The sequence below is a fragment of the Saccopteryx bilineata genome, chromosome 2 (assembly GCF_036850765.1).
Source record: "Saccopteryx bilineata isolate mSacBil1 chromosome 2, mSacBil1_pri_phased_curated, whole genome shotgun sequence".
NCBI classification, from domain to species: Eukaryota; Metazoa; Chordata; class Mammalia; order Chiroptera; family Emballonuridae; genus Saccopteryx; species Saccopteryx bilineata.
Window position 1 is genome coordinate 247932397 of NC_089491.1, and position 25713 is coordinate 247958109.

General features: G+C 51.3%; 1 protein-coding gene and 1 pseudogene across 2 annotated transcripts in view; one reads left to right on the forward strand and one right to left on the reverse strand.

Annotated features, from left to right (window-relative positions):
• Positions 1-25713, forward strand: part of GNB1L (G protein subunit beta 1 like) — a 65633-nt gene that overhangs the window by 34838 nt on the left and 5082 nt on the right. For both annotated transcript variants that reach the window (XM_066259862.1, XM_066259863.1), the window contains 3 exons: positions 1513-1675; positions 5961-6059; positions 11185-11400. In XM_066259862.1, coding sequence (XP_066115959.1) covers positions 1513-1675; positions 5961-6059; positions 11185-11400 — 478 coding nt within the window. The remainder of the gene's footprint in view (positions 1-1512; positions 1676-5960; positions 6060-11184; positions 11401-25713) is intronic.
• On the reverse strand, positions 16868-24349 carry LOC136323901 (KATNB1-like protein 1; annotated as a pseudogene).

Here is a 25713-nt window from a genome sequence, read left to right on the forward strand (position 1 = left end):
CAGTGGTAGTCTCACATGACTGTTACTTATTTATTGCTCGGATCATTCCAGCCTTGGCACTGGGGTCCTTTGGGCCTGCCCCCATCCTTTATTTTATTTTTAAAGTATTTCTTACTTTCTGGCTACATGGTGCTCAGAACTCTTCTTAGTTTCCCCCCACTCCAGCCATTTATCCTGAAACCAGGTCTCTGTCTTTGGAGAAGGGTAAGAACGCAGACTAGGGCCCCAGGCACACTCATCAGTGCTGGGGTGCTGTTGCTCTGGTCCTCTCGGGGCAGTCTGTTGCACCTCGTGTCTGTCTACTGGGTATGATTTAGGATAAACATGCCTGTATACTGGCATCTCTGATTCAAATCCAAAGCCATGGGTCCACCTCTCCTCCCCTAGGCTTTTCAGGATGGGGGAAACCTGACCCCCTGCTGTCTACCACCTACGCACTTTTCTGTTCAACCCTGCAGTGTACATAGAGAGGTTTCCGAATTGCCAGCCCACACCCCTGTGAGAAACAGACCAACTAGAGCCCTGTGCACAGTTATTTTGTCCTAAGCCTGGCAGTATCAAGGCGATAGTTTTCCAAAGTTCCTCAGGTCAGCGTCTGTCTGCCCTTCTGCTGGAGGCGGTGTGCTCTGTGCTTGTCACAGTCTGCAGTCCATCCTGTGATACTGACATCCTTATTGGTTTTTTAAATATATCCACAGTAAAGCTTGCTCTTTGTGGCCTAGATCTGTGGGCTTGCTGATGCTCACAGTCATGTCTAGGCCACCCCAGGGCCAGACAGAGCAGGCCGCACCCTGCAAAAACTTGGGCCACACCTCTGTGGGCAGTGCCCTGTAGTCCTCGTCCTGACCCCTCCTAGAAGGGCACACCAAGGGAATCATGCAATATGTGGCCTTATGAGTCTGGCTTCCTTCACTTGGCACAATGCGTCTGAGATTCGTGTAGGTTGTTGCATGTGTTTCAGTTCGAGCCCCTGTTGCTGGCTAGAATTGCGTGGTATGGGCTGCCCAGAATTCATCATGCCGTCTTCTGTTGGAGTTGTTACGGTGTGGGCAGTTATGGACAGAACTGCTGCAAACATTCGTGTACAGGTTCTGTGTGAATGTAGGTTATAAATTCACTTGGGAAAACACCAGAGGGTGGCATTGCTGGATGGTCAAAGTTAACTCACAAAGGAAGGGAAGGAGGGAGAGCCCTCGCTTTGGCCACATGGGGTGCAGCAGGAAAGCCACAGGAGGCCTACCTCTGCAGAGCATCACTGGGACGCCTGTGAATGTGTTAGGCGTTGGGCGCCATGGACACAGACTCACGTGTGAATGCCAGGCCAAGGAACCCTTCCTCAGCTGAGGTGCCCTAGCCTGATGATCTGGTGCTAGCCACAGCCCCTCTCTGAGAGTGTCCCCTGCTTCTCTTTGGCTTCAGGTTGGCCACAGCACACTGACATTTGTCCAGGTGGGCTGTGTAGACCGCTCACCTGGGAGACTCATGGCCTGTCTTTCCTCTTGGCTTTGGCAGTCAGGGCCGGGACCTGAAGCTGTGCCTGTGGGACCTGGCGGAGGGCAGAAACGCCATTGTGGACCACGTGCGCCTGGAGAGCATGGGCTTCTGCAGGGGCTCCATCCTGGCCAGGGGCCAGCAGCGCTGGATGCTGGCTGTGCCCGGGGGCAGCAGCGATGAGGTGAGCAGCAGCCTGCACAGCCCTTGTTCACGAGTCACTGGCGGCTCAGTTTCCCCTACACGGGCATGCTCATTCTTAGCACCTGGCTGCAGGAACATTGTTCACCACAGGACTCCAGGGAGCTGTTCGGCAGGTCTGGGTTTGCCTGCTGGGTCACAGCTCCAGGGGCCCTGGGATGGCCCTTCGCCTGGTCACCTGAGAGATGGCCCTAGTGGTGAGAGTCAGGAAGGAAGCCTAGAGGGGTGTCTCTGGGAGGACCAGGCACCCAGCATGGTGCAGATGGATGAGTGGAAAGGCCTGAGGCCATCAGCAGTACTGCGGGGAGACCACCCAGACAGATCTTCCGAGGACTTAGGAGCAGGCATTTGTGCAGGGAAATCCCCAGCAAGGCCAGCAGGAGATGGTGGAAGACAGACCAAGGCCCTGGTGAAGCTGAAGTGGGCCTGGGAGCTGGGGCAGCAGGGGAGGGCAGCCTTTTGGGGAGCAGAACCGGATCCTGATCTGAGAGACTAAGGGTGGGGCTAGAGTCTGGGGGGGTACAGGCTGGCACATGGGTGGTGATTATAGTACAGAGGGACACAGGTGAGCAGGGGAGCATCAGAGGATGAGGTTGGAGTGTGGGGTGGGTCTGACAGAGCCTCGGAGGTCACTGTCAGATGGCACTCATGCCAGAGTGGCCGGCAATGGTTGGTGGTAACAGGGACTGATCAAGCTGCACAGTGGTATCCTCGCCCAGGGACAGAAGAGGCAGAATCCCCCAAGGAGCGCAGTGCTCAGCAAGTAGGGCAGATGTCAGGCAGCCTGGTAGAGAAGGAGGGTGTGGCTGGAGGCACCAGCTCTTGGGGGAGCTGAGGGAAATGGGAGCAGAAACCCACGAGCAGTGATTGGATAGCTGGAAGAGTGTGGGGTCCTGCTGCAGGAGGGGGTGGGTGGCAGGCAGGGAGTGGGAGCCTTCTGTCAACTGCCCACTCCTGTGTTCTCCCTGTGTCCCTGCTGGCCCAGAGAACTGGCACAGCAGGCAGTGCTGGGCAGGGACCCGAGGCCTGTGCACATGGGGAGGTTTGGCCTCTGCCCAAGAAGAGCCGTTTGTCTTAAAGCAGATTTGGTTCATAAATAATGAGATAGGAACAGGCATTTATTTGTTCATGATTGCATTTAAATCACCAATTAGGAGCTACATACACTTTTCTTGCCAATTTGCCAAAAACCTGTTAAAGTTTTATTAATGTGAAAAGAGAGAGGTGTGCTTCCTCCAGGAGGGCAGGAGCCGGGCAGCCAGCCTCCTCCCTGCTGCACACGCGGAGACTGGCCCGGGGCCCAGCCAGCTCACCCCCCAGCCCAGGCCAGGGTGCTGTGTGCTGTCTTCCCCTCAGCCACCCCAGGACTTCTGGCCAGTCTCATCTCTCCTCCTGCCCTCAGCCTCCCCCCACCCCACCCCCAGGCCTAGTCCCTAAGACCACTCATCCCTTCTGCTTGAGGCTGCTTTTATCCAACTTCCTGGCTCCCAGAACTGGCAGCATCTGTTTTTCAGGAGCAGCCAGTCCAGGGACCTTGCACATCCTGGGAAAATGGTTATTTTCCATTTTCCCACCTGGCATCTGCCTGAACTGGGCCCTGGACTAGCATCGCTGGCCTGTGCCCAGACAGTGCTGGCGGGGGTGGGGGGGACGTGCTCCCGCTCCTCTTGGCCATCTGGGTGGTCATGCTTGCTCAAACCAAACATTTTTCCTTCTAGAAACAAAAGTTGCAATTGAGTGCCAGATGGAAAGCACTCCAGTGTCTGCAAGAGGCTTCGAGCACCGGCCACTGGGCCTGCCCTGGTCCAGGGGCCACGGCCCTTGCTCCCCTTTCCCTTCGCTTCCTCCCATGGCGCCTCACCCAGGCCGTGGGGCTACCCTCATTTCCCCTGCAGCCCCTCTCCTCCCAACCAGGACAGACTAGCTGAGTGTCTCACCCCATCCCATCCCTTTGTTCTGGTGCCCCTCCTCGCTGCCACCAGAGCGGTCTTCCTGAGCCTGAAGATCAGGATGGGCCATCCCTTATTGACCCATGGACCTGTGTGCCAGGCCATCCAAGGTGCAGACTGTGTCCAGCACCATCTGCTTCCTCTGACATACCCTCTCCCTGTGGCTTCTCCTTCCCCCTCCAGCCACTCAGCATCTAGAAACCAGTGTGTCCTCCTGCTAAAGTGACAAAATGAACAAATCTCATTTTTTTAAATCTGAATAATTCAAGAAATAGAACAAATCAAGCATCCTGCCTCCAGCAGTTTGGTCTGCATCTTTCCAGACCAGCCCTCATTGCACAGTTGTGGGCCAGCTCACTAGACTCTGTGAAGCCGCAACGGGGGCCCTGCCACTTGCCACAGTCTGCTGCTCTGCACTTGGACAGGGTTGGGATGCACGAGGCATGGGGACTGAGAAGAGCATCTCTCTCTGCCCTGGGTGAGCCACCCTTGCTGGTGCTTCACCTGCTTCCATTGTCAGTAGCAGTTCTGCCAGGCGCATCCCTGAGTTGGTATCACACATTACAGGGAGCAGAAGGGTTCCAAGAGCCTTCTCTCCTTTCTCTGCGGTTTTCCTTTTACTTCTGGCTCACACCTGTTGCCACTGTCTTGGTTGTCATACTTTGTCTTTCTTATATTTCTTTTCATTTTGCTGGAGCTTCTCCTTGAGCATCTTTGCTGCTCCTGGAGTCCTTTCTCTGGCAGCCTTTTATTTCATGAGAGCAACAATGGCTCATGTCACTTCTGTTCTTTTCACTCTCCTTTGTGGGCAGTGAGGGCCCAGCCCCCTGGTGTAGATGCTGTCCCGATGTGATGGGGAGCATGTGTGCGGGAGTGCACGTGTGTTTGTGTGCACACGCATGTGTGTGCGCACTATGCACACCTGGCAGGGGCTGCAGGACTCACCCTTCCTAGCAATGCTGGTGCTAGGGCACTTTGCTGGCTTATGATGAGAGCCCTGCCCAGAGCACACCACAGCCCCAGCTTGTGGACGTGCTGTCCAAACATAGAGGCAGGCATGGAGCACATGGCAAGGCCTTGAAGCTGAGAGGACTAGGCCCCGACACCAGCTCTCCACCCTGCCTGCTGCTGCCCTCAGACCTGGCACCCTGCTCACGTGTAGCAGAACTAGAACTCAGACTTGGGACTCAACTCTGGGACTCAGGCCCAGTCTTCTTTGTGCGTTAGTGAGAGCAGCTCAGCCTCCCTTTCCAACTCAAGTTCTCCTCTGTTTCTCCACACTGGGGTCCTGTGTTCTGGGTGTTAGACAGTAGGCTAGCTATCCCCTCAATGTCCTTGACTCCTCTGGAACCAGAGGATGCCTGTGTCGGTGAGGGGTGATATGTGGTTCCCCAGTGGCTGCACATTGTTGCTATGACGTCGGTGGAGCCGCTCTCACCAGTGCATGGAAGCTGAGGGCTGCTGAAGGCCCCTACCAGGGAGCAGCAGACCTGCATCTCACGGGATCCCTCTCCTTTTCCAAGCCCGGCATTGGCACCCATGTCCCTGCTTGGCAGATGAGGAAGCTGAGGTATGAGGGACGCAAAGGCTGGGAGCCCAGTTCCAGTCTGTGGGGTGCCAGCCCCTGAGCCTGCTCCTTATGGCCTCGGTTGTCCCCTGCTGACGATGCGGGGCAGAGCCTGGCCCAGCTCGGTGGACAGGCCCAAGAGTGCTCTGGCTGTGCTTGACAGCGAGGTACACCTGCCAGGCCAGTACAGGCGACACAAAACACAGCCACGGCACCCGGGCTAGAGGCACAGGGCACTGGAAATAGGCTCCAAACAAGGCTTCCTGAGGCGAGTGTCATGGTGATTTCCTAGGCTGGATGGAGTGTCCCCAAGTGGTCCATGTGCAAGTCCTTTTACCACTTGATATGCCTGAAAGTGCAGAGTCTTCGCATGTAAAAACCACAGCAGGGAAGGGAGCAGGCAGCAGTCGGGAGAATGGGCGAGCTGAGACAGTGCTCAGTGAGCCAGGACTCCTGCTCAGCAAGGACGTAAATTGGGAGAGGCCGGAGGCAGCAACTGGGTGGGAAAGCTACTTAGAGACATGCCGGTCACTCAGGAATGACGCCACGCACGTGGTTTCGCAAGGCCCTTAGCGCTCTCGAGCCCACGAGCCTGCCTGTGCGGCCTAATTAGGAGGCTGGGCTGCCAGGTTCCTACCGGGAGCAGACAGAAACTCGCAGCAGTCTTGGCTAATCGCCTTAAAAGTCTCTTGTTTGTATAGAACAGACTCGACTTGGCGCCGGCCCAAATCAACTTGTTTTCTTACTGTCAGATTCAGATTCTGGAGATGCCATCCAAGACGTCAGTGTGCACCCTGAAGCCAGAGGCAGATGCCAAGCCAGGCATGCCCATGTGCCTGGAGCTGTGGCAGGTAAGGCCCCGTGCAAGTCAGCCACGCCCTGTCAGCCACGCCCGCTGTGCCATGAATCATGCCCCATTCAGGATTTGGTTTTTCATCAAACCAACAGGGCAGTTAGCCCCTCGGGAGGACTTGTGCACACTGCCTCCACAGCAGCCTTTGTCCCTAGCAGCCCCTGCCACCTTCCTATTGCCTCAAGGGATGCCCTGCACCCTGCCCCAGGCCTGACTGTGCTGCTCTCTGAGGGCTGGGCTTGGAGTGGGGCACCCCCTGCCAGTGCAGTGAGTGGGAGTGCTGGGTCAGCTGCGCTGGCCCCTCCCAGGGAGGGACTCCACTCCTCTCCTCCCCTCCTCCTCCCCTCCCCCTCCCCTCCCCCTCTTTGCACACCAGTCTGTGGCCCTGCACGGGGCTGAGAAGGGAACACTGACTAACCCTGTAAGCCTACATGGCCTGGCTGGGCTGGCAATAATTTTTGTTACTTCTTTGGCTTAGAGAGGCAGGAGGGGGCTTAATGTGCAGACTTTCCCCATGGCCACACTTAAGAGTTTTTGGTCTGTAGCCATTTTCTTTCCTCAACTGTTCTTCCTGATTAGCGAGGGTCAGGAGGCTTCTCCTGCGGCTGGTGACAGAAGCTGGGAGGCCAGGGGTGAAGGGGGTTCACAGGCCAGCGGGATGAACTCCGGCTCCTGGGCTGAGCCTGAGGCCTGAGGCCTGGGGAGGGAGCCTCCTGGGCCTGCCTGCCTCTGCCAGAGGCCCTGGCTGTCTTTGAGGCACAGTTCCTCAGTCCCCCAAGGTCAACACTGGCTCAGCATGCATATCTGACTCTTTGGGTCACTCGTGTTTGGGACAGCAAATTCATATGGTCTGGTGTGTTCACTTACAACCCCGAGCAGTGTCTTGGCTGCTTTGCAGAAACTGTGGTAAACAGGTCACTGACCAGTGTCCATCTCAGCAGTGCTGCCCATGGCCATTTTCTCAGCTCTTTTCAGTTTACCAGCAGCTTTTGAGGGCCCCCCTCTGTCAGTCCAGGATCAGGAGCAGGCAGTTCCTGCCTTGTGCTTCAGTGCTTACTTGAACTCTTCCTAAGAGTTAGACTAGATGGGCTGAGGCAGTTTGGATATGTCTGTGTGACCAACTGGATTCATGGGGACAGGCATCCCCAGAGACCCTGTCCCAACAAGCCTTTGCTGCTCTTAAGGACCAGAAGGCATCCCTGGCTCTTCTAGCAGTTGGTTTCCTCCTGTAGTTTCTCAACCAATAACTTTCCCATTGGAATTCTGAATTTCTGTGCTGCTGCTGCTGCTGCAGTCCCCCAGAGCAGCCCACGGGTGAGGAGGTGAGGCTCCTAGGCTCACCTGGATGCCGAAGCTCCTGGCTCCAGCAAGTTTGTGGCAGACGCTTGGTGGGAAATACCCCCAAGGCCACGACACCATAGTGCTCACAGGTCCCAGGGCAGGAGAGTGTGGTGCTCACTGCTCCCGGGGCAGGACGTCTACATCCGCTCATACAACACTCCCTGGAAACGCTGTCATTGTGTAATCATGTAAAAATTCCAGCAAAAAAATGTGTAGAAATGGGATGTACAAACTTGTTAAGGTAATTAATATAGTTGACAGAAGGACAAATCACGTTTTTGTTAGTTGATACGGATCCAGCACAAAAGAAAAGTCTGTGCTAATCATAAACGTCCCTTTTTCCCCTCCAAACCTGAAGGTCCAGGTTATAGCTTATTAATCTGAATGTGGCAGAATGGCCTAAAGAGTGATATATATATATATATATATATATATATATATATATATATTTTTTTTTTTTTTTTTTTTTTTTTTTTTTTTTTTTGCATTTTTCTGAAGCTGGAAACAGGGAGAGACAGACAGACTCCCGCATGCGCCCGACCGGGATCCACCCGGCACGCCCACCAGGGGCGACGCTCTGCCCACCAGGGGGCGATGCTCTGCCCATCCTGGGCGTCGCCATGTTGCGACCCTCCTGGGTGTCGCCATGTTGCGACCAGAGCCACTCTAGCGCCTGGGGCAGAGGCCACAGAGCCATCCCCAGCGCCCGGGCCATCTTTGCTCCAATGGAGCCTCGGCTGCGGGAGGGGAAGAGAGAGACAGAGAGGAAGGCGCGGCGGAGGGGTGGAGAAGCAAATGGGCGCTTCTCCTATGTGCCCTGGCCGGGAATCGAACCCGGGTCCTCCGCACGCTAGGCCGACGCTCTACCGCTGAGCCAACCGGCCAGGGCTGATATATTTTTTTTAAGCTTTCAGATGCTTTCTTGTTTTGTTCCTCCAGGAGAGTGACTCTGTTATCATGATGGTTATCACGTGAAAAGTCAGGATCAGAATCAAGCCTCGTGAAGAGTTATTCACACCAGCCTTCAGAGCAGTGGACCCCACCTGAGCTCCCCACAGGACCTGGAGGTGCTCCAGGCAGGGCCTGCCCGCTGGGGTCCCTGTAGGCCGGTATGACCACATACAGGAAGGGTCACAGAGAAAATCCTTGTAACTTCAGGTCCTCACCCCACCCATGGAGGTTAGCCTGGCACTATAGGTGTGGCCACCAAAGGTCTGTGGCCATAGGAGCAGTGTCCTACCTGCACTCTGTCACTGGCAGGGGGCTTGGGGACAGGGGTCATGCATGCTAAGAAAGAAGCTGGACAGGCCTGCAGTGCAGGTTGGAGTAGAGGCCAGAGCTCAGTGTTCAGGCCTCCTTAGAAACTGCTGGGTGAGCCCTGCAGGCCACTCTGGCTCCTGCTCTGGCTGCCCTGGTCAATTGTGTGAGCTCCTGGACTAGTTGAGCTGCTCTGAACCCAGAGACCACAGGCATTATCATTTGGGCTGTGGCTAAAGAGACTGACCAGAACAAATGTGTCAGCAATGTCAGGAGCCCTGGCCATGGGAAGAATGTGCCCAGGGGGCCAGGGGGCAGGCTGAGCCAAGGCAGCAAGGATGGTGACACATCAGACTACTGTCTCAAAGGGGACAGACCCAAGTGGACCCCAGACGAGTTCCTCACAGCAGGCCTCTGGGGTGGGATCTGGCAAGTGTGGTCTCAGGGTTGGTCAAGTCCTGGTTGGGGTTCAAACAGTGCATCCAGGCTGTTTTCACCTGGCCCTCACCCTGCCTTCGGTCTAGATATGGTTGCTCATGGGAGCGAGCCCTCTCTAGAGAGGCCCGGCTCTCTGCAAGCAGCTGCCTGAGTAGAGGGCCTGACCACTTCTTAAAGCACTCTGTACTTCAGAAACAAGTGGTGTAAACAATTTTATGCCAAAAGAGCCAAAGTGGAACTCTTCTTTGTTATAAAACTACAGGAAAAGCACACCAATGTCGTCAGAGATTCTGCAGGGGAGCCTGTACGCTCAGTTCCTCCCAGCCACTGCTCCTTGGCAGTGGAAGTCACCAGGCACTGTGCACACTCAGGTGCAGGGCACTGTGTGGCCCCTGGGGGATCAGGGTCTCAGGGCCAGTCTTGTGACTGCTCATCCAGTTGGGCCCATGGCTGTGGGGGAATAGTCAGCTTACAGGACCCCGAAGAGCACAGAATGCTGCAGCACCCCCTGGAAGCCCCACTCACTTACTTAGACTTCTCTCTGTTTTTGTGTTAACACATTATCACAGAAAAAAAGTGATTGTGATTGTTTAAGCATTTTGGGGGACATGCAGGAAATGTCCACCAGCCCAGGTCTGATCTGGGAAGGTTCACCGTGGCTGTGTATAGCTCTCAGTGGCTGTGTCCCTTCTTCTCTGACACAGCTGTCTCTCTAGATCAAAAAGCTGGTCTGCAACAGGCTCCCCCTGGTTCCCATCACTAACGGGACCCCCGTGACATAACATTGCTTACAGCCTCAGTCTTCCCTCTGATGCTCGGAGAAAGCTCTACTTCCTGGGTGAGGATGTGGTGCCCACTCATGTTACTCATACATCCTCGTGCCCCTGGTTAAGCCAGGTCACCTGATTGGCCAGGGATTCTTTCTGGGCACCTAGGAAGACTGTAGAGAGGCACTCTCTGCAGTATGTGCAGTATTTGGGTCCGGAGGCCCCTGAGTGGGCACAAGTGCCCACACAGCAAATTAACAGGAGCTTCAGCAAGTGGGTGAGGAGGACCTCTGTGAGGCTGTCGGCCCACATCCAGTGAGACCCAGGTGCTCCGCTCAGTGCCAGCTGTGCCTGCCAGCAGTGGACCATCCTTGGGGTTGCAGGTGACCCAGGAAGCAGTCTCGCCGACCAGCGCCCCCCCCCCCCCCCCCCCGGTCCCCAGTCCCACTGTTGACCATCCAGAAGCTGAGGGCCAGGCCTGGTCAGAGCTCATTTGGAGGGGATGTGTTCACACTCCAGTGAGTCCAACCCCAGGCAGCTCCGTGGGGAATGCTGAGACAAGTGAAGAGCACGAGGCATCGGCCAACTGCTTTTTGTCCTAGAAACGACCTGGGAACATGTCCTGTTGGTCGTATCTGGAGCCTGGGCACCAAGTGTGGTACCACCATCTCGGTGCCAGGGTGATTTGGAATCCTGCAGTGCTCTTCTGGAGTTGATACAGAGGCTAGATAAACGAGGCGTCTGCCCAGGGTGCGGGCCCTCTGACCTGTGCCCTCATTTATCACAATAGCTCAGCGCCGCGGCGGCTCACCGGCCCAGGAATTGGGGGGGTGGCTTCCGCAGCGACGTTGACAAAGCACAGAAAGTTCATTTTTCATTGACAAAGAGCTCACAATTTTCTTTGGTTAGTGGTTGTAGACAGGTGACTGGCCCCACCGAGGGCTGGTCGAGAGTCTCAGGCCTGCGAAAAGGACCCGGCAGCCCCTGTGATCCCAGCAGGACCTGGGCTGGCAAGCAGTGGCATGGTAGGGTTGGGGAGGGGCATGCCAAGCTGCCCTGGAGCTCTCTGCTCTCCAGCCCCAGTCCTTGGGGTGCCCCAACACCAGCCCATGCAGGCCCTGAAGCAATGATATCAGCTATCAAGGGTGTGTGCAGAGCCTCTGAACTGTTACTGCCATGTGAAGAACACGGGAAACAGCTCCCTCCCCGGCTAGGCTGCCCCCAGGGCCAGCAGGAGTGACAGCCCATTTCTCAAGTCTCTTGTCCCCAAAAAAGGCACCAGGACCCTTCAGAAGCTGACTGTTGTGCTATTCCCGGCAGGCCGACTCCAGCCCCCGCCCGCTCCTCCTAGCTGGCTATGAGGACGGATCGGTGGCCCTGTGGGATGTCTCCAAGCGGAAGGTGTGCAGCCGCATCGCCTGCCACACAGAGCCCGTCATGGGCCTTGACTTTGACTCCCAGAAGGCCAGGGGCGTCTCAGGCTCCGCGGAGAAGGCGCTGGCTGTCTGGAGCCTGGATGAGCAGCAGGCCCTGCAGGTCAGTGCGCCAGACCCGAGGTGTCATTTATCCTGCTCTGCACTAACAGTCTGATAGGCTGAAACAATATTTAGGCATGAAGAGGAGTTGTTGCAGATCGCTGGCTAATTAATCACTCTGAGGCGGGGTGCAGGCGGGCCTGTCTACGGGGCCAGCGCAGGAAGAAGGGGGCGTGGGCGTTTGTGAACTGTTCACATGGTTTGGGTTTCTCTCAGACCTTGGGTTAATAGCAGTCACGTCTTGTCCATCTAGAGAAAAGGCATCTAGAGTCCAGGAGTAAGTACGCAAGCCCATTTGCAAAAACTCAGAGGAATTTGGTCAGTAAGGAACTGATTAATCAAAAAACAAAAATAGCCCAATGTGGAGAAGTCCACGGAGTCACGCCCCGGTGGTGGTCTGCAGGCAAGCTCTAGGGGGGCCGTTCCTCACAGGCAGTGGGGAAGGGATATGAGGCCTCAGGGTGGAGTGGGGCATATGCTGAAAACCTTCCCATAATGTCCAATAAACCTCATAACATCCCAGTGGACTTTTCTATATAGCATGCCCTGCAGAGCCCCTTGGGGCCACATTGAGGCCTGTGCTCAGTGCTCAGCTTGAGTCGGCCCAGTCTACTTACTCAACCCTGTTTGGAATGGGAAGGATGGAGTTTGAGGGGGGAGCCTACTATCCAGGCCTCCGTCTGGTACAGGTCCTGGGGAGCTGCAGGCCATATGGATTGAGATACTGTTGGGTGTGTCCTGTACTCCCCACCCCAAGAGGGTCACCTGGGTGCACACTGGCTTCTGGAGGTATGCAACCCATTAGCCAGGGAGCCGTGGAAGGCTGAGACTTGGAAAGGCAGCTCTCTGAGCCCAGGCCTGGTGGGCAGCAGGGCTCCAGGTGGTGTTCGTAGAAGAAGCAGCGGCCCAGCTCTTGGCTTCACCTGGACTTTCACCGCTTGCTGGAGCACTGGAGGACGGGTCCTGGGGACTGCCTCCTCTGCAGAGCTGTGTGGTGCAGGCTTCCCACCGTAGACAGGAAGGCCAAAGAAGAGGTGTGTCTCAGGGCCTCTCTCCAGGTGGGAAAACCTTGCTCAGCAGCCTACCATGTCTGCCCAATACTTGCCCAGACCGGCCCCCCACAGCCAGGGGAAAAGGCCCTGGGTGGGCACCACTGGGCCTCTGAGGCACATGGGTGGCATGGGGGAGTGATGGGGCCCAGGTGAAAATCGGGACACACTGAGGTACCCAGCAGGTATCAGCATGCTCTGGCTGCAACCTGGGGCTGTGACATTGTCACCAGGCCATCCCAAGAGGAACAGGGGCAGGAGGGCATGCCCAAAAGAACAATGACGTAAAGGTCTGAGGACAGACATTGAGGGTGGGTAGAGTGAGACTGGGAGGTGCCCTTCTATGTTACAGCTGAAGGGGCCACTGGCATCCCAAAAGAACAGTTCTGTTGGAGAACCAAGGTTAGAATCAGAGCAGCTGGTTAGCGGCAGCAGGGATGGGGTTGTGCCAACTGCCCAGGTGTGGGGCTGCTCTGTGACTTTGCAGGTAGGCCCTAAGGGTCTGTCTCAAGCCCTGTTAACCATGAGGAACAGCTGAGTCAGAGCCCAGCAAGGCAGGAAGAAAGAGGGTCACATGTTATGTTTGGGGACAGAAGTTCACACTTCTTTGGCATGCCCTTCCCAGCTGTCCAACAATCCCTCCATCCTTCTGTCATCCTAGGGAGCCCACAGAGGCCCCAAAGGAAGAGGGGTCAGACAGGCCTCCCAGTGGGGCCAGGCCAAGCAGTGGAGGCTGAGCTTCTTATTCCTTCCTCCTGGAGAGAAGGGGTCGTTGTGGACCTGCTGGGATGGGAGAGAAAGTCATAATGATGGTGATGATCTTTATAAGCTGGAGTAGAGCCACTCTGGTGCTGGGTCTTCATGTGCTAGGTCCTCAGCAATTGACTCAGCCTTGCTGGGTGCTGAGCCCTCCCCACCTCCAAGGGCAGTAGGGTTCTTCCTCTCACCCTTCCCTCCTGCTCCTCAAGCCTTGTAGTGACACTGTGGAGTCCAAGGCTCCACCCCACTATGCCTTGAACTTCATCAGTCTGACTTCTCAAAGAGCTGAAGACTCAGACAGCTTTCCTGAGAACCCCTCCCCAGGCTGTAGCGCTCCCAGGTCCACGGGAATGGGCCCTCCTGCCGTCCTGGCTCAGATCTGCCTGGTCTCCTGGCTTGTTCAGGAAACAGCTGCTGGAACTTAAGACTTAAATTTATGGGGCATGTTCCAGTCCAGAGATGAACTTTTACTGTACTGATAAATTGAAAAGTTAAAGCAGAGGGTATTATTAATGAATTGGGAAGTTACAGCAGAAGGGGAGCAGGCACTGCAGATTGGACGTCATTGGTGTGATGGCGACGCCTGGGCTGGAGCCTCGCTCAGCAGTGCATGTCAAAGCAGGAGCGCACTTCTCCCGCTGAACATGGCCACCTCACCCAGAGACAACTGGACATCATGTTCAAAGTTGGTTTGGCCCAGAGGCCCTGGAGACTTTCAGGCTGTGCAGTGCAAGCCTCTGAGGAGGAAGTGTCTGGGGGCCTCGAGGCCCTTGGCATCCATAGGCATCCTTGCCTCGAGGGCCCTCAGTGTGCTGTGCCTGGCCCTGAAGTGGGCACTGTGAGGTGGCTGCCCACCGGCCCTCAAGCCACGTGGGCACAGATGTGCCTCACCTTTCGGCCTGCTGCTGAAGTCTCTAATGAGCCCAAATCAATCTCTCCCAGGCGGGCGCTGGGCGCGGAGACGCAGATGAGGTTTCCCGCAGCAGAGCGTGGGTAATGGGAACCAGATGGCGGCCGCGCCGCGTGCGCATTCCTGGCACCTGAGGTCATGCGCTATGAGAGCCACTGGTGGCCAGGGATCCTTCCCGGAGGAACCTGGTCCAGGACAGGTTTGGCCAGGGGCTGAGGTGTTGGCCAGGAGCCTTCAGTCACCTATGTCAGGAAACTGCGGCCTTGGGGGCAGGCTGTGAAGCCAGGCTGCTCACCTGCCTTCCTGAGGTGGCTTTCCAGAGTGCCACCAGGAGCTTGGGCCTCATCTGTCGTCAGACACAGGTGGTGCACAGACCTGCTCCTTCCTCCCACAGTTGGGGCAGGGCCCACGGCCTTGAAGCAGGGGCTGATTTACGGCCAGCAATATTTTTAGGCCTTTAAATAATAATGAGCCCCCCCCCCCCAGCCAGCCTGGACTGGGAAACAGACTAATGCACTGCCCCCCTCGCTATGCCTGAGGCTTGCCAGGTATCCCCGCTGCATGGCCACTGCCCTCCATCTCCATGGCCTTGCTGGGGACTTCCTCTAAAGTGTTAGCAGCAGGACTAGTAGGGCACATTAGAGAGAGCCCACAGGATCCAGACTGAGCATGTTCCTCCTGACTTTGTAACAGAGAAAAGAGAACGGTGGGCACAGCCTAGCCTGTTGAGAGCATCTCAGGAACACGGTAGAATGGGGCTCTGGCCATGTTCACCGTGAGCACCCCTGAAAAGACTTCTTCCTTAGGAGCACAGTGCCCAGCATGGAGGCTGGCCTCTTCCAGTTTAGGTCCCCATGAAACTTCCATTGCCTGCCAGAGAGCTGGGTGTGTGCCACAGGCCTCTGCCTCGATGCTGCTGCATTTCCAGGAGGAACTGTGAGGGTAGCAGGTGGGGTGAGTCTCATCGCTGACCCCTAGGCAGCACCGAGTGTCTCAGCCCCTCCCAGGTGGCGACACTGCTGTGGGGGTGTACAAATGCTGGCTGGCTTGGGGACAAAGTTCACAGGAGAGAGAAGGATGGGGACAGCGATGGTCAACCTCGTGCTTTTCCCAACTGCCAGCGCTCTGTCCATGCGAGTCGGGAGGAGCCTGGGCAGACTCACACCTCCACAAGCGGGCACACGTGTATGGAATTTGCCTTCTCACCCATGCAGCGGCGTCCACCCGCACGGCCCTGCTCCAGCATGTGCCCTGTGTGTGGGCCGGGGGTGCAGGGGCCATCGCTTCCACGCTGCTGGGTGGACGGGGAGAGCTGCAATTGCCATGTGGTTTGGCAGATTCTCACTGACAGGTTAGGTTCTCTTCCACTAGTGGTGGGGAAGGAATCTGGACCCTGAGGCTGTATGGGGCTATCAGACTCATGGCTTTTCTTCTCAACTGTTCATTCAGTGGATTCTGTTGTACGGTTTTTGATAACATTGAAACTATTGTATAGTGCTAAAAATAACCTGCTATGTATATCGCATGTCCTCTGAGGGGCTTGGTTGGAGTTGTTCAGGGTCATCTGTCTGTCAGTAGACTGAGCTGTACCCCCTCTTCTGTCACCTCACATGCTTGTCATATTGGGGTGTCAAGAGCCCCAGAACTAGGAGACAGGCATCCCTCCTCCACTGATCTCTGGACACTTTGGCAGGGCATCTGTTTCTGGAGTAGCTGTGGGCCAGTCTCATTCATACTTGTGGGGCAGCCTGTTCCCTGTAGGGAAGTTCTGGTTTTCTTCTTGTATTAATTTAGGTGTACTGATTTTTTGGGTAAGTTTCATTTTTCTAAGAATTTGTCCATAGGCATAAAAATCCTGAAGGTATTTTCATATTGACTTTTAAAAACGTTGTTTTAATAACTTTACATTTCTGCTGTATTTGCAGGACCGATCCTTTCTTTATTCCTGATCAGGCTTATCTCTGTTGAACTTTCTTCCTTTTTCTGTTTCAGCGTTTCTGCGCTGTCCTTCCCCTGCCTCCCACCCGCACTCTCGGGGCTCCTCCGCTGCGGACTTGAGTTGGGTGCATGACGCATTCATTCCCGGCCCTTCTTTCTCACAGCAGCTGAAGTCTGCGTCCCACATTGTACGATGTCGCCGTCTTCATCACCACTCACTCTGGGCAGACCCCATTTTTATTTGTTCTCTGACTGTTGAGCTGATTAGAGTGTTTTTATGTTTCCAAATGTTTGATATTTTTCCCCCCCAGTTATTTTTTATTTTTCAATTTCTAACTTAATTCCATTGTGGTCAGAGAAGAAGGTCTGAATGATATCAGCTCTTTGAAATGTGGAGGCCAGTCCAGTTTTCATAAGTATTCCACATGTGCTTGAAAAGGAAGTGCTTCTCACTGCTGGAGGCATGGTTGTACCTGTGCGCGCTGGGTCAGTCATGGTGTCCGATGTGCCTGTGACGGGGGAGGGGGGGGGGACCTGGAAAGGGTCCGGTGGAACCTCCAGCTACCACACATCTTGCTAACTTTTCCTGTGTTCTCTGCATTTTTGCTTTCTGCATTTCAAAGCTGGCTACAAGTTCAGAACGCTAATCATCCCGGGAAATCGAACCTTTTCTTTAGTCACCCTTACTATCTCTGGAAAGCTTTTTTGCCTAAAAGCCAATTTCACCAACTGATAACATGGCTCAGACCAGGTTTCTCCTGATTACTACATCTTTGTATAGCGTTTTTCAATCCTTTTGCCTCCACCTTCCTTCAGGTGTAGCTGTCACTCACGGACCTGGTCTCGCACACAGTTTGCATCTCCTTATTACCATTCTGTGCCATGCGTGTTGCCAGCATTTTTGCACCTCCAGCCCCCGCTTTCCAGACCTTGAGAAGGCCACCTTCCAGGACCTCCAAGTGTGAGTCACCATATTGACAGTGCCCGAGTTCTAGGTGCTTCTCTGGGTCCGTGCCGCCTCTCCGCCGGGCTGTGGGAGAGTCAGCATCCAGTCTCGTCACCAGACTTTGTGGGTCTGTCCCATGAATTTTGATTTATTGTGTCTTCATTTTTATTCAGTTGAAAATTCTTTCTATTTTCCCTTGTGATTTCTTCTTTGATCCAGTGGTTCCTTAGAAGTATATTATTTAATTTCCAAATATTTGTTGAATTTGTGGATATCTTTAATCTAGTTTAATTCTGCTGTCAGTGAAGGTACCCTGTACAATGTCAGTATGCAGATATTTATTGAGGCTTGTGTTTTGGCCCAGCACATGGTGTATCTTGGTGAAAGCGCATGTGTTCTGCAGTTGTTGGGCGGAGTGTTCTGTCAGCCCGACTTAGGTCGAGGTACTTGGCAGTGTTGTTCAGGTCTTCAGTCTCCTTACCCATCTTTGTGTCTAGTTTTCTACCAGTTACTGAGTGAGGTCTTACAGTCTCTCCGTGTGGTTGTGAACGTGCCTATTCCGCCCTTCAGTTCTGTCAGTGTTGCTTCATGGATTTTAAAGCTCTGTCATTAGGAATGCAAGCATTTAAGAGGGTTACCACATCCTGCTGAATGGTTATTTTATGAAATGTCCTCTGAATCTCTTGTAACATCTTTTGTCCTAGAGTCAGCTTTGTCTGACAGGAGAACTGTGGCATGAGCTTTCCTCTTTGCATGATCTGTCTGTCTTTCACTTTTGACCTGCTTCTCTTCATATTTAAAAGCATCTTTTGTAGTCTTGCTTTTTTTTTTTCTAGCAAGAAAGAGAGAGACAGAGAGACAGAAAGAAAGACAGGAAGGGATAGAGATGAGAAGCATCAACTCATACTTGCAGCACCTTAGTTGTTCATTGATTGCTTCTCATACATGCCTTAACCCGGGGACTCAAGCAGAGCCAGTGACCCTTTGCTCAAGCCAGCGACCTTGGGCTCAAGCCAGTGGACTCGGGCTTCAAGCCAGCGACCTTTGAGCTCAAGTTAGTGACCATGGGATCGTTTCAGTGATCCCACACTCAAGTCGGCAACCCTGTGCTCAAGCTGGCTTGCAAGCCCGCACTTAAGCCGGCGATGTTGGGGTTTTGAATCTGGGACCTCAGTGTCCCAGGTTGATGCTCTGTCCACTGCACCACCACCAGTCAGGCTGTATTCTTGCTCTTTGATCCTTTCTGACAATCTCTGCTTTTTAATTGGAGTGTTTAGTCTGTTTGCACTTAATATAATTAGTGAGGTGTCTGGCATTAAATCTACCATCTTGTTATTTGCTTTGCACTTGTTACTCCTTCCCTGCCTTCTTGTGTATTAATCAAATATTTATTTTTTAGTATTTCATTTCATTTCCTCTCTTTGCTCTTTCACTACATAGCACTTATATTTTTATTTTCTGGGTGCTTGCTCACAAGCTAACAATATGTATCCCTAACTTATCCACCTCTACCTAGTGTTGTCACACTGTCCATCATATGTCATATCACCACACCAGCATGATCTCATTGCCCCCTATATTTTACTTTCACATTCACTATAAACTCTACCCTACAATGTAATTGGTTTTGTGTTAAGACATTAGTTGTTATTTCTTTCTTTCTTTCTTTTTTTTTGTGACAGAGAGAGAGGGACTGATAGGTACAGACAGACAGGAAGGAGAGAGATGAGAAGCATCAATTCTTCATTGCAGCACCTTAGTTGTTCATTGACTGCTTTCTCATATGTGCCTTGACCGGGGGGCTACAGTAGACCAAGTAACCCCTTGCTCAAGCCAGCAACCTTGGGTCCAAGCTGGTGAGCTTTGCTCAAACCAGATGAACCTGCGCTCAAGCTGGCGACCTCAGGGTCTCAAACCTGGGTCCTCCACATCCCAGTCCGACGCTCTATCCACTGCACCACCGCCTGGTCAGGTTAGTTGTTATTTCTTAAAACTTACAGGAAATAAAACACATAGCATTTTACCCTGGCCAGGTAGCTCAGTTGGCTAGAGAATCATCCTGATATGTCAGGGTTGCGGGTTTGATCCCCAGTCAGGGCACGTACAGAATCAATCAAGGAATGCATAGATAAGTGGAACAACAAAGGATGTCTCTCTCTCTCTCCCTCCCTCCCTCCATCTCTCCCTTCCTTCCCCCTGCCCCCGAAAATCAACAAAAGAGCCCTGGCCAGATAGCTCAGTTGGCTAGAGCATCATCCCAAAGAGCAGAGGTTGCCGGTTTGATCCCTAGTCAGGGCACATACAGGAACAGCTCAATGTTTCTGTCTGCCTCTCTCTCTCTCTCTCTTTCTCTCTCCTTTCCTCTCTCGCTAAAATCAATCAATCAATCAAAATCAATAAAACAAAGCACAGTATTTTCTCTTTTCTCAACTATTACTATTTCTGGTGCTCTTCCTGTAGGTCTGAGTTTCCATCTGGTTTTATTTCCCTTTAGCTAGGAGAATATCCTTTAGCATTTCTGTAGTGTAGTTCCCCTGGCAAAGAAGTTTTCCAACTTTTGTCAGAAAAATGTCTTTGTTTCACCTTCCTTTTTAAAGAATTCTGCCTGAAGAATTTAGGGGTGATAGTTTTGTTTTTCTGCACGCACTTTAAAGCTGTTGTTCCATTGTCTTCTGGCTTCCATTGTTTCTGATGAGAACTCATCGTATCTTATTTCCCACAAGTCAAGTGTCTCATTCCATGGTTGCTCTCAAGATTTTCTTTTCATGTGTTGTTGTCAGTAGTTTGTCCTGGGACTTCTGCAAGTTTGACAGTTTGATGTCGTCCAGAGGTCCCTAAGGATTTTTGTTTTCTTCCATCTTTTCTCTCTTTCTTCTTCAGGTTGATAATAGCTGTTGATGTGCATTCTAGTTTACTGATTAAAAAAAAAATTTCCAATCTGCTGTTGAGCCTATCTTACAAATTAATTTCAGTTTTGAGCTTTTAGTTCTATGTTTTCTATTACAGTTCTTTATTGTGTGTGTGTAGGGGGGGACTTTTTTTTAGAGCAATTTTAGGTTCACAGCAAAATTGAGAAGGTACGGACATATCTTATATACCCAGTGGTGGGACTCAGCCAGTTCACACCGGTTCGGCAGAACTGATACCTACTATTTTGTTGAGTCTGGTCAACCAGTTGTTAAAATGGCACTTGTAATCAGGGTTCTCTCTAAGGTGGGCGCCTAGGCAGCCACCTGATGTGGAAATCACAAATTTACATTCCTTACTCTTTTTTAACATTCATCTGTACAAGAGCATATTCTAAGCACCTGCAGTAATGTTAATTCTATCCATAGGTGAAAACAATTTGATGGAACCATGCTTGTAATATTTATTTATTCATTTCATAAACCTCATTATACCTTTGATGAAATAATTATATTTTAATTTCCTTGTGTTTATTACTACAGTAAACAAACAAATAATGTAAAGAGAAAAAGTGCCAAACAACCAGGGGATGACAAACTATCATTGGAAATACTTTAAATGTTTTTTTTTTTTTTTTTCATTTTTTTTTTCTGAAGCTGGAAACAGGGAGAGACAGTCAGACAGACCTCCCGCATGCGCCCCACCGGGATCCACCCGGCACGCCCACCAGGGGCGGTGCTCTGCCCCCCAGGGGGCGATGCTCTGCCCATCCTGGGCGTCGCCATATTGCGACCAGAGCCACTCTAGCGCCTGAGGCAGAGGCCACAGAGCCATGCCCAGCGCCTGGGCCATCTTTGCTCCAATGGAGCCTTGGCTGTGGGAGGGGAAGAGAGAGACAGTGAGGAAAGCGCGGCGGAGGGGTGGAGAAGCAAATGGACGCTTCTCCTATGTGCCCTGGCCGGGAATCGAACCCGGTGGAAATACTTTAAATAATAGTTTTATTATTTTTTGTCAGGTATTATTTAATACGTTTAATTAATATTTTAAACTTTCTCATAACATAATCTAGTTTTGTGTACCTCTTTTATTGTTCTTATTTAAGTATTAAATGCATGAAATAATTAACTTCCAGTATATCATTTTTTTATACTTAAAACAGTCATTAGGGCAGAGAACTGGTTGTTAACTCATTTGAATTCACCGCTGCATGTACCCCCTGCCCTACAGCCTCCCCCATTATCAGCAACTCCAACAGAAAATTTGTTACAACCTTTGATAGCCCTACATTGACATAGTATCACCCAGAGTTTATACTTTATATCCTGTTCACTGTTGGTGTTGTACATTCTATGGGTTTGGTCACGTGTGTCCACCATAATGCTGTCACACCGTGTATTTCCACTACCCTAAAAGTCATCTGTGCTCCACCTACCTATTCGCCCCTCCCTCCCTGCTAACCTCTGACAACCACTGATTTGTTTACTGTCTCCATGGTTTCACCTTTTCTAGAATGTCACATAGTTGGAATTATACAGTATGTGGCCTTTTCAGATGGGCTTCTTTCACTTAGTAATATGCATTTAAGTTCCCTCCATGTCTTTTCATGATTTGAGGTCATTTCTTTTTAATGTTGAGTAATATTTCATTGTCTGGATATACCACAGTTTATCCATTCACCTTCTGAAGGACATCTTGACAGCTTCCAAGTGCTGGCAATTATGAATAAAGCTGCTATAAACATCCATGTGCAGGTTTTTGAGTAGACATAAACTTCTGCTCATTTGGGGTAAATACGAAAGAGTGCAGTTGGTACACGGTATGGTAAGAGTATGTGTAGTTTTGTAAGAAACCACCAAACTGTCTTCCAAAGTGGCTCTATCTTTGTCCATTCCCACCAGCAATGAATGAGAGTGTTTCTGTTACTCCACATCCTCCCCAGCATTTGATGCTGTTTGTTCTGGATTTTGGACATTCTGATGGGTATGTAGTGGTATCTCAGTATCTCTTTATTTTTCTTTTGAGAGAGAGAGAGAGGAAGGGGGAAAGAGAGAGAAATAAAAAGCATCAACTCATTGTTCCACTTAGTTGTACCATTGATTGCTTCGTATATGTGCCCTAACTGGGGCTTGAACCAGCCACCCTAGGGGTGGAGCCGGCACCCTCAAGATCAAGCTGGTGACCCCAGAATTGAGCCAAAGACCTTGGGATTGGCCATCTTGGGTTCGGCAACCCTAGGATCGAACCAGCGACCTTGGTGCTCTGGCGTGACACTATCTACTGCACCACCAGCCATACTGTTGTTTTAATTTGCATCTCCCTTATGACAAATGAGGGAAGCATCTTTTTTATTTTTAGGAATATTTAGTGAATTTATTCAAATGAAAGAAATTTAAATGATACAGAACTGAAAATATTAGAAATCTATATATATATAATAGAACGTGAATATAAATTTTCCAACTTTATGTGAATATTTCCAGCTAAGGATTCATACAAATACATTTTACCTTTTTCTTTTATACACACATGACATGATGATTCTGGAAAAATAAATCCAGAGATATTAAAAATATTCTCAAAGCCCTGGCCAGATAGTTTAGTTGGTTGGAGCATTGTCCCAGAGCATGGAGGTTGCCAGTTCAATTCTCCGGTCAGGACATGTACAGGCAGCTCAATGTCCCTGTCTCTCTCTCCCTGCCTCTCTCTCTCTCAAAAAAAAAAAAAAAAAAAAAAAAAAAAGATGTAGAATAAATTTTAACAACATCATTCTACATGAATGGAAACCACTGATTTAATGTTATACTTTAATTTTAATTTTTTAAAATTGACATTGGTATCACACACATTGGTTTATTAATAATTTTTTTCCCTTTTGTATTTTTCTGAAGTTGGAAACGGGGAGGCAGTCAGACAGACTCCCGTATGCGCCCGCCCCCGGGATCCACCTGGCACGCCCACCAGGGGGCGATGCTCTGCCCATCTGGGGCGTCGCTCTGTTGCAACCAGAGGCATTCTAGCGCCTGAGGCAGAGGCCACAGAGCCATCCTCAGTGCCTGGGCCAACTTTGCTCCAATAGAGCCTTGGCTGCAGGAGGGGAAGAGAGAGACAGAGAGGAAGGAGAGGGGGAGGGGTGGAGAAGCAGATGGGCGCTTCTCCTGTGTGCCCTGGCCAGGAATTGAACCCAGGACTTCTGCACGCCAGGCCAACACTCTACCACTGAGCCATCCGGCCAGGGCCTAATAATTTTTTTATACAACTATAACAATAAGCATCTACTTCCTTAGCTATACTATCAGTATATCCTGGAAACAAAGTAAGGTAGTTTTCTTGTTCCCACAATCTATTTAATTGTTGTTCTAAATGTGAATTTTTCATCATTTACAATTTCTATTTTGAATGATAGTTCTGACCACCACCTTTTGATGGCTGCTTGATTGAAGCCAGTAAAAACCAATTATTATATAGTCTTCAAATTTGCCTCCAAGTAGTGACTTTACTAGAGACAATCAGTCTATATAGCAGCCAAGTGAGAGGTACTGTTTGTCTCCCTGTAAACTATTGATGAGCCCAAGAAGGCAGCCCACCACCACGCCAAGATCTTGTAGCCTCACCAAATAAGCTGCAAATTCACTTATACTTCTCTTTCTCTGGAAAATTAGTTACATTCACTCTTAGATTCCTGCTGAATAAAACTTGTGCTACTATTTCATGGTCCTGAGAAACCACAGGAAAAGAAAACAACACAAAAACACCCTGTATTTTGATGATGTCTTTCTGTCTGTGAAGAACAAACTCGCTGAGTTAAGCAAATATGTTAGACTCTCACAGTATAATTTTTCAGGCAGGTGGACTGCACAAGCTAGTTTATTCTCCTCATCTGCCATGTCACAGCCCCAATTTCTAGGGGGCTGTTTCTTTCTAAAAGGATAGTGAACTTTTTTTTTTTTTAAGCGAGAAAGAGACAGAGGGACAGACGGGTAGGAAGGGAGAGGGATGAGAAGCATCAGTTCTTTTGCAGCACCTTAGTTGTTCATTGATTGCGCTCTCATATGTACCTTGACGGGTGGGAGGGTGGAGGAGGTGGGGCTCCAGCAGAGCTAGTGACCCCTTGCTCAAGCCAGAGACCTCTGGCAACCTCTGGGTTTCGAACCTGGGTTGTTTGCATCCCAGGCTGATGCTCTATCCACTGCACCACTGCCTGGTCAGGCGCATGGTGAACTTTCTGAGGCACATCACCTTCCATAGTTTATTAAGCTACTCACAGCTCACCCAACTGTTCTATCTATGTAAGTAGCCAACTGTTTTGTAGATTTCTTAACTTCCTTCATGTTCTTATTAATGAAATTAAGGATTCTTTTTCTAGGAAGAGCAATGGAATGATCCTCAATGTTGTTATAAACATTGTTGTTGTTTTTTTAACATTGTAGATTTCAGATGTCATAACCTCTTGATACCTGTGCCTCAGCCCAGCCCTGGTGCTGAGGAACTGCGCCTAGAAGCCCAGAGAGTCCTTTGGCTCCTGGGTGAGCCCCACTCAAGGCCAGTCAAATGCGGCTGTCTACAATTTATTTTAATAGAAAAATAAACCAGTGGTATGTTCAATTCCTTGTCCCCTGGGGACAAATTCGATGGGTGTGTTTAATTTCATTAACTACAATGCAGCCAACAAGAAAAATGTATAAAACCAGCTTTATACAGCTTAAACACTGACATTTGAAACAAATCATTATTGCATTAGCTGTCACACTGGTAACTCTAGAATCTAAAGAAAAAATATATTATGGATGTTTTTCTAAACTTTTGCAAATGCGCCAATAAAATAATTTATAATCATTTGAAAACATGGCTAGGTCCTGGTGAATATTTTATCTCCTCAAAATAAGGCTCCCTGTGATCCTATGCACATTTTACATAATGACCCCTGTGCCATTGCCAACCCTAAACCCTCATCTTTCAGGGTAGGGACAGGGGAGGCTGTCTTTAAACAAACCTAATGAGCATGGAGTCACTTTTTCATTCTGGCCTGACCCTGCTCTTGAGGTGGATTATTTGGTGCAGGAACAAACTCATCTGAAATATACGTCCAAGTTAGAGGGTACGCCAGAAGCTGGTGCTGCCAAGCCCTGAGTGCACCCAGCCTCCCCTCTGGGCTCCTCGCGTGGGAGAAGGGCATTATAAACATGTAGGTCCACCTCTGCCATGCTCACCTCCAAACCCCTGCTCAGGAAAGCCAGAGCATCGGTGACTTGGAATACCTGCTTTCTGGACTACAGTGAAGATTCTGCAGGATAAACCTGGTGAGGAAATTCACCAGCCTGGCGCTGCTTCTCTGTGTTAACACACTTGCAGGAGGGGTGTGAGTCCTCAGTCTGCACCCTGACTGACCACCTGTCTCTTGGTTCTGACATGTGCCGTGAGGAGATCTGAGTTGTGCCTTGAAACACCAGCAGAGTGGCGGCTGCTGGTTGGCTCTTCCTAAGCCTTGAGGTGGAGAGGGAACCTTTGGCCTGAACCTGGTGTAGATAACTGCTCTCAAGACAGGACTGAACTGGACTTTCTGGCGGCGGATGCAGGGCAGGGGGACTTCCTGGAAGCAGCAGCATGTGGCAGCGGGGGAGGGGGGATGGCCCATGATGCCTGTGCAACCGCTCCTGTGCCTGCCCGTGCTGGCCCAGGATGGCTTTGCAGGCACCCTGCCTGAGCCACTGGGCCTTGCAGGAGCTGCACTTGTTGCTGCTGAGTGGAGGCAGACACACACCCACATTCCCCGCCCCCCCATGGGGAGCATCTTTTCATATGTTTATT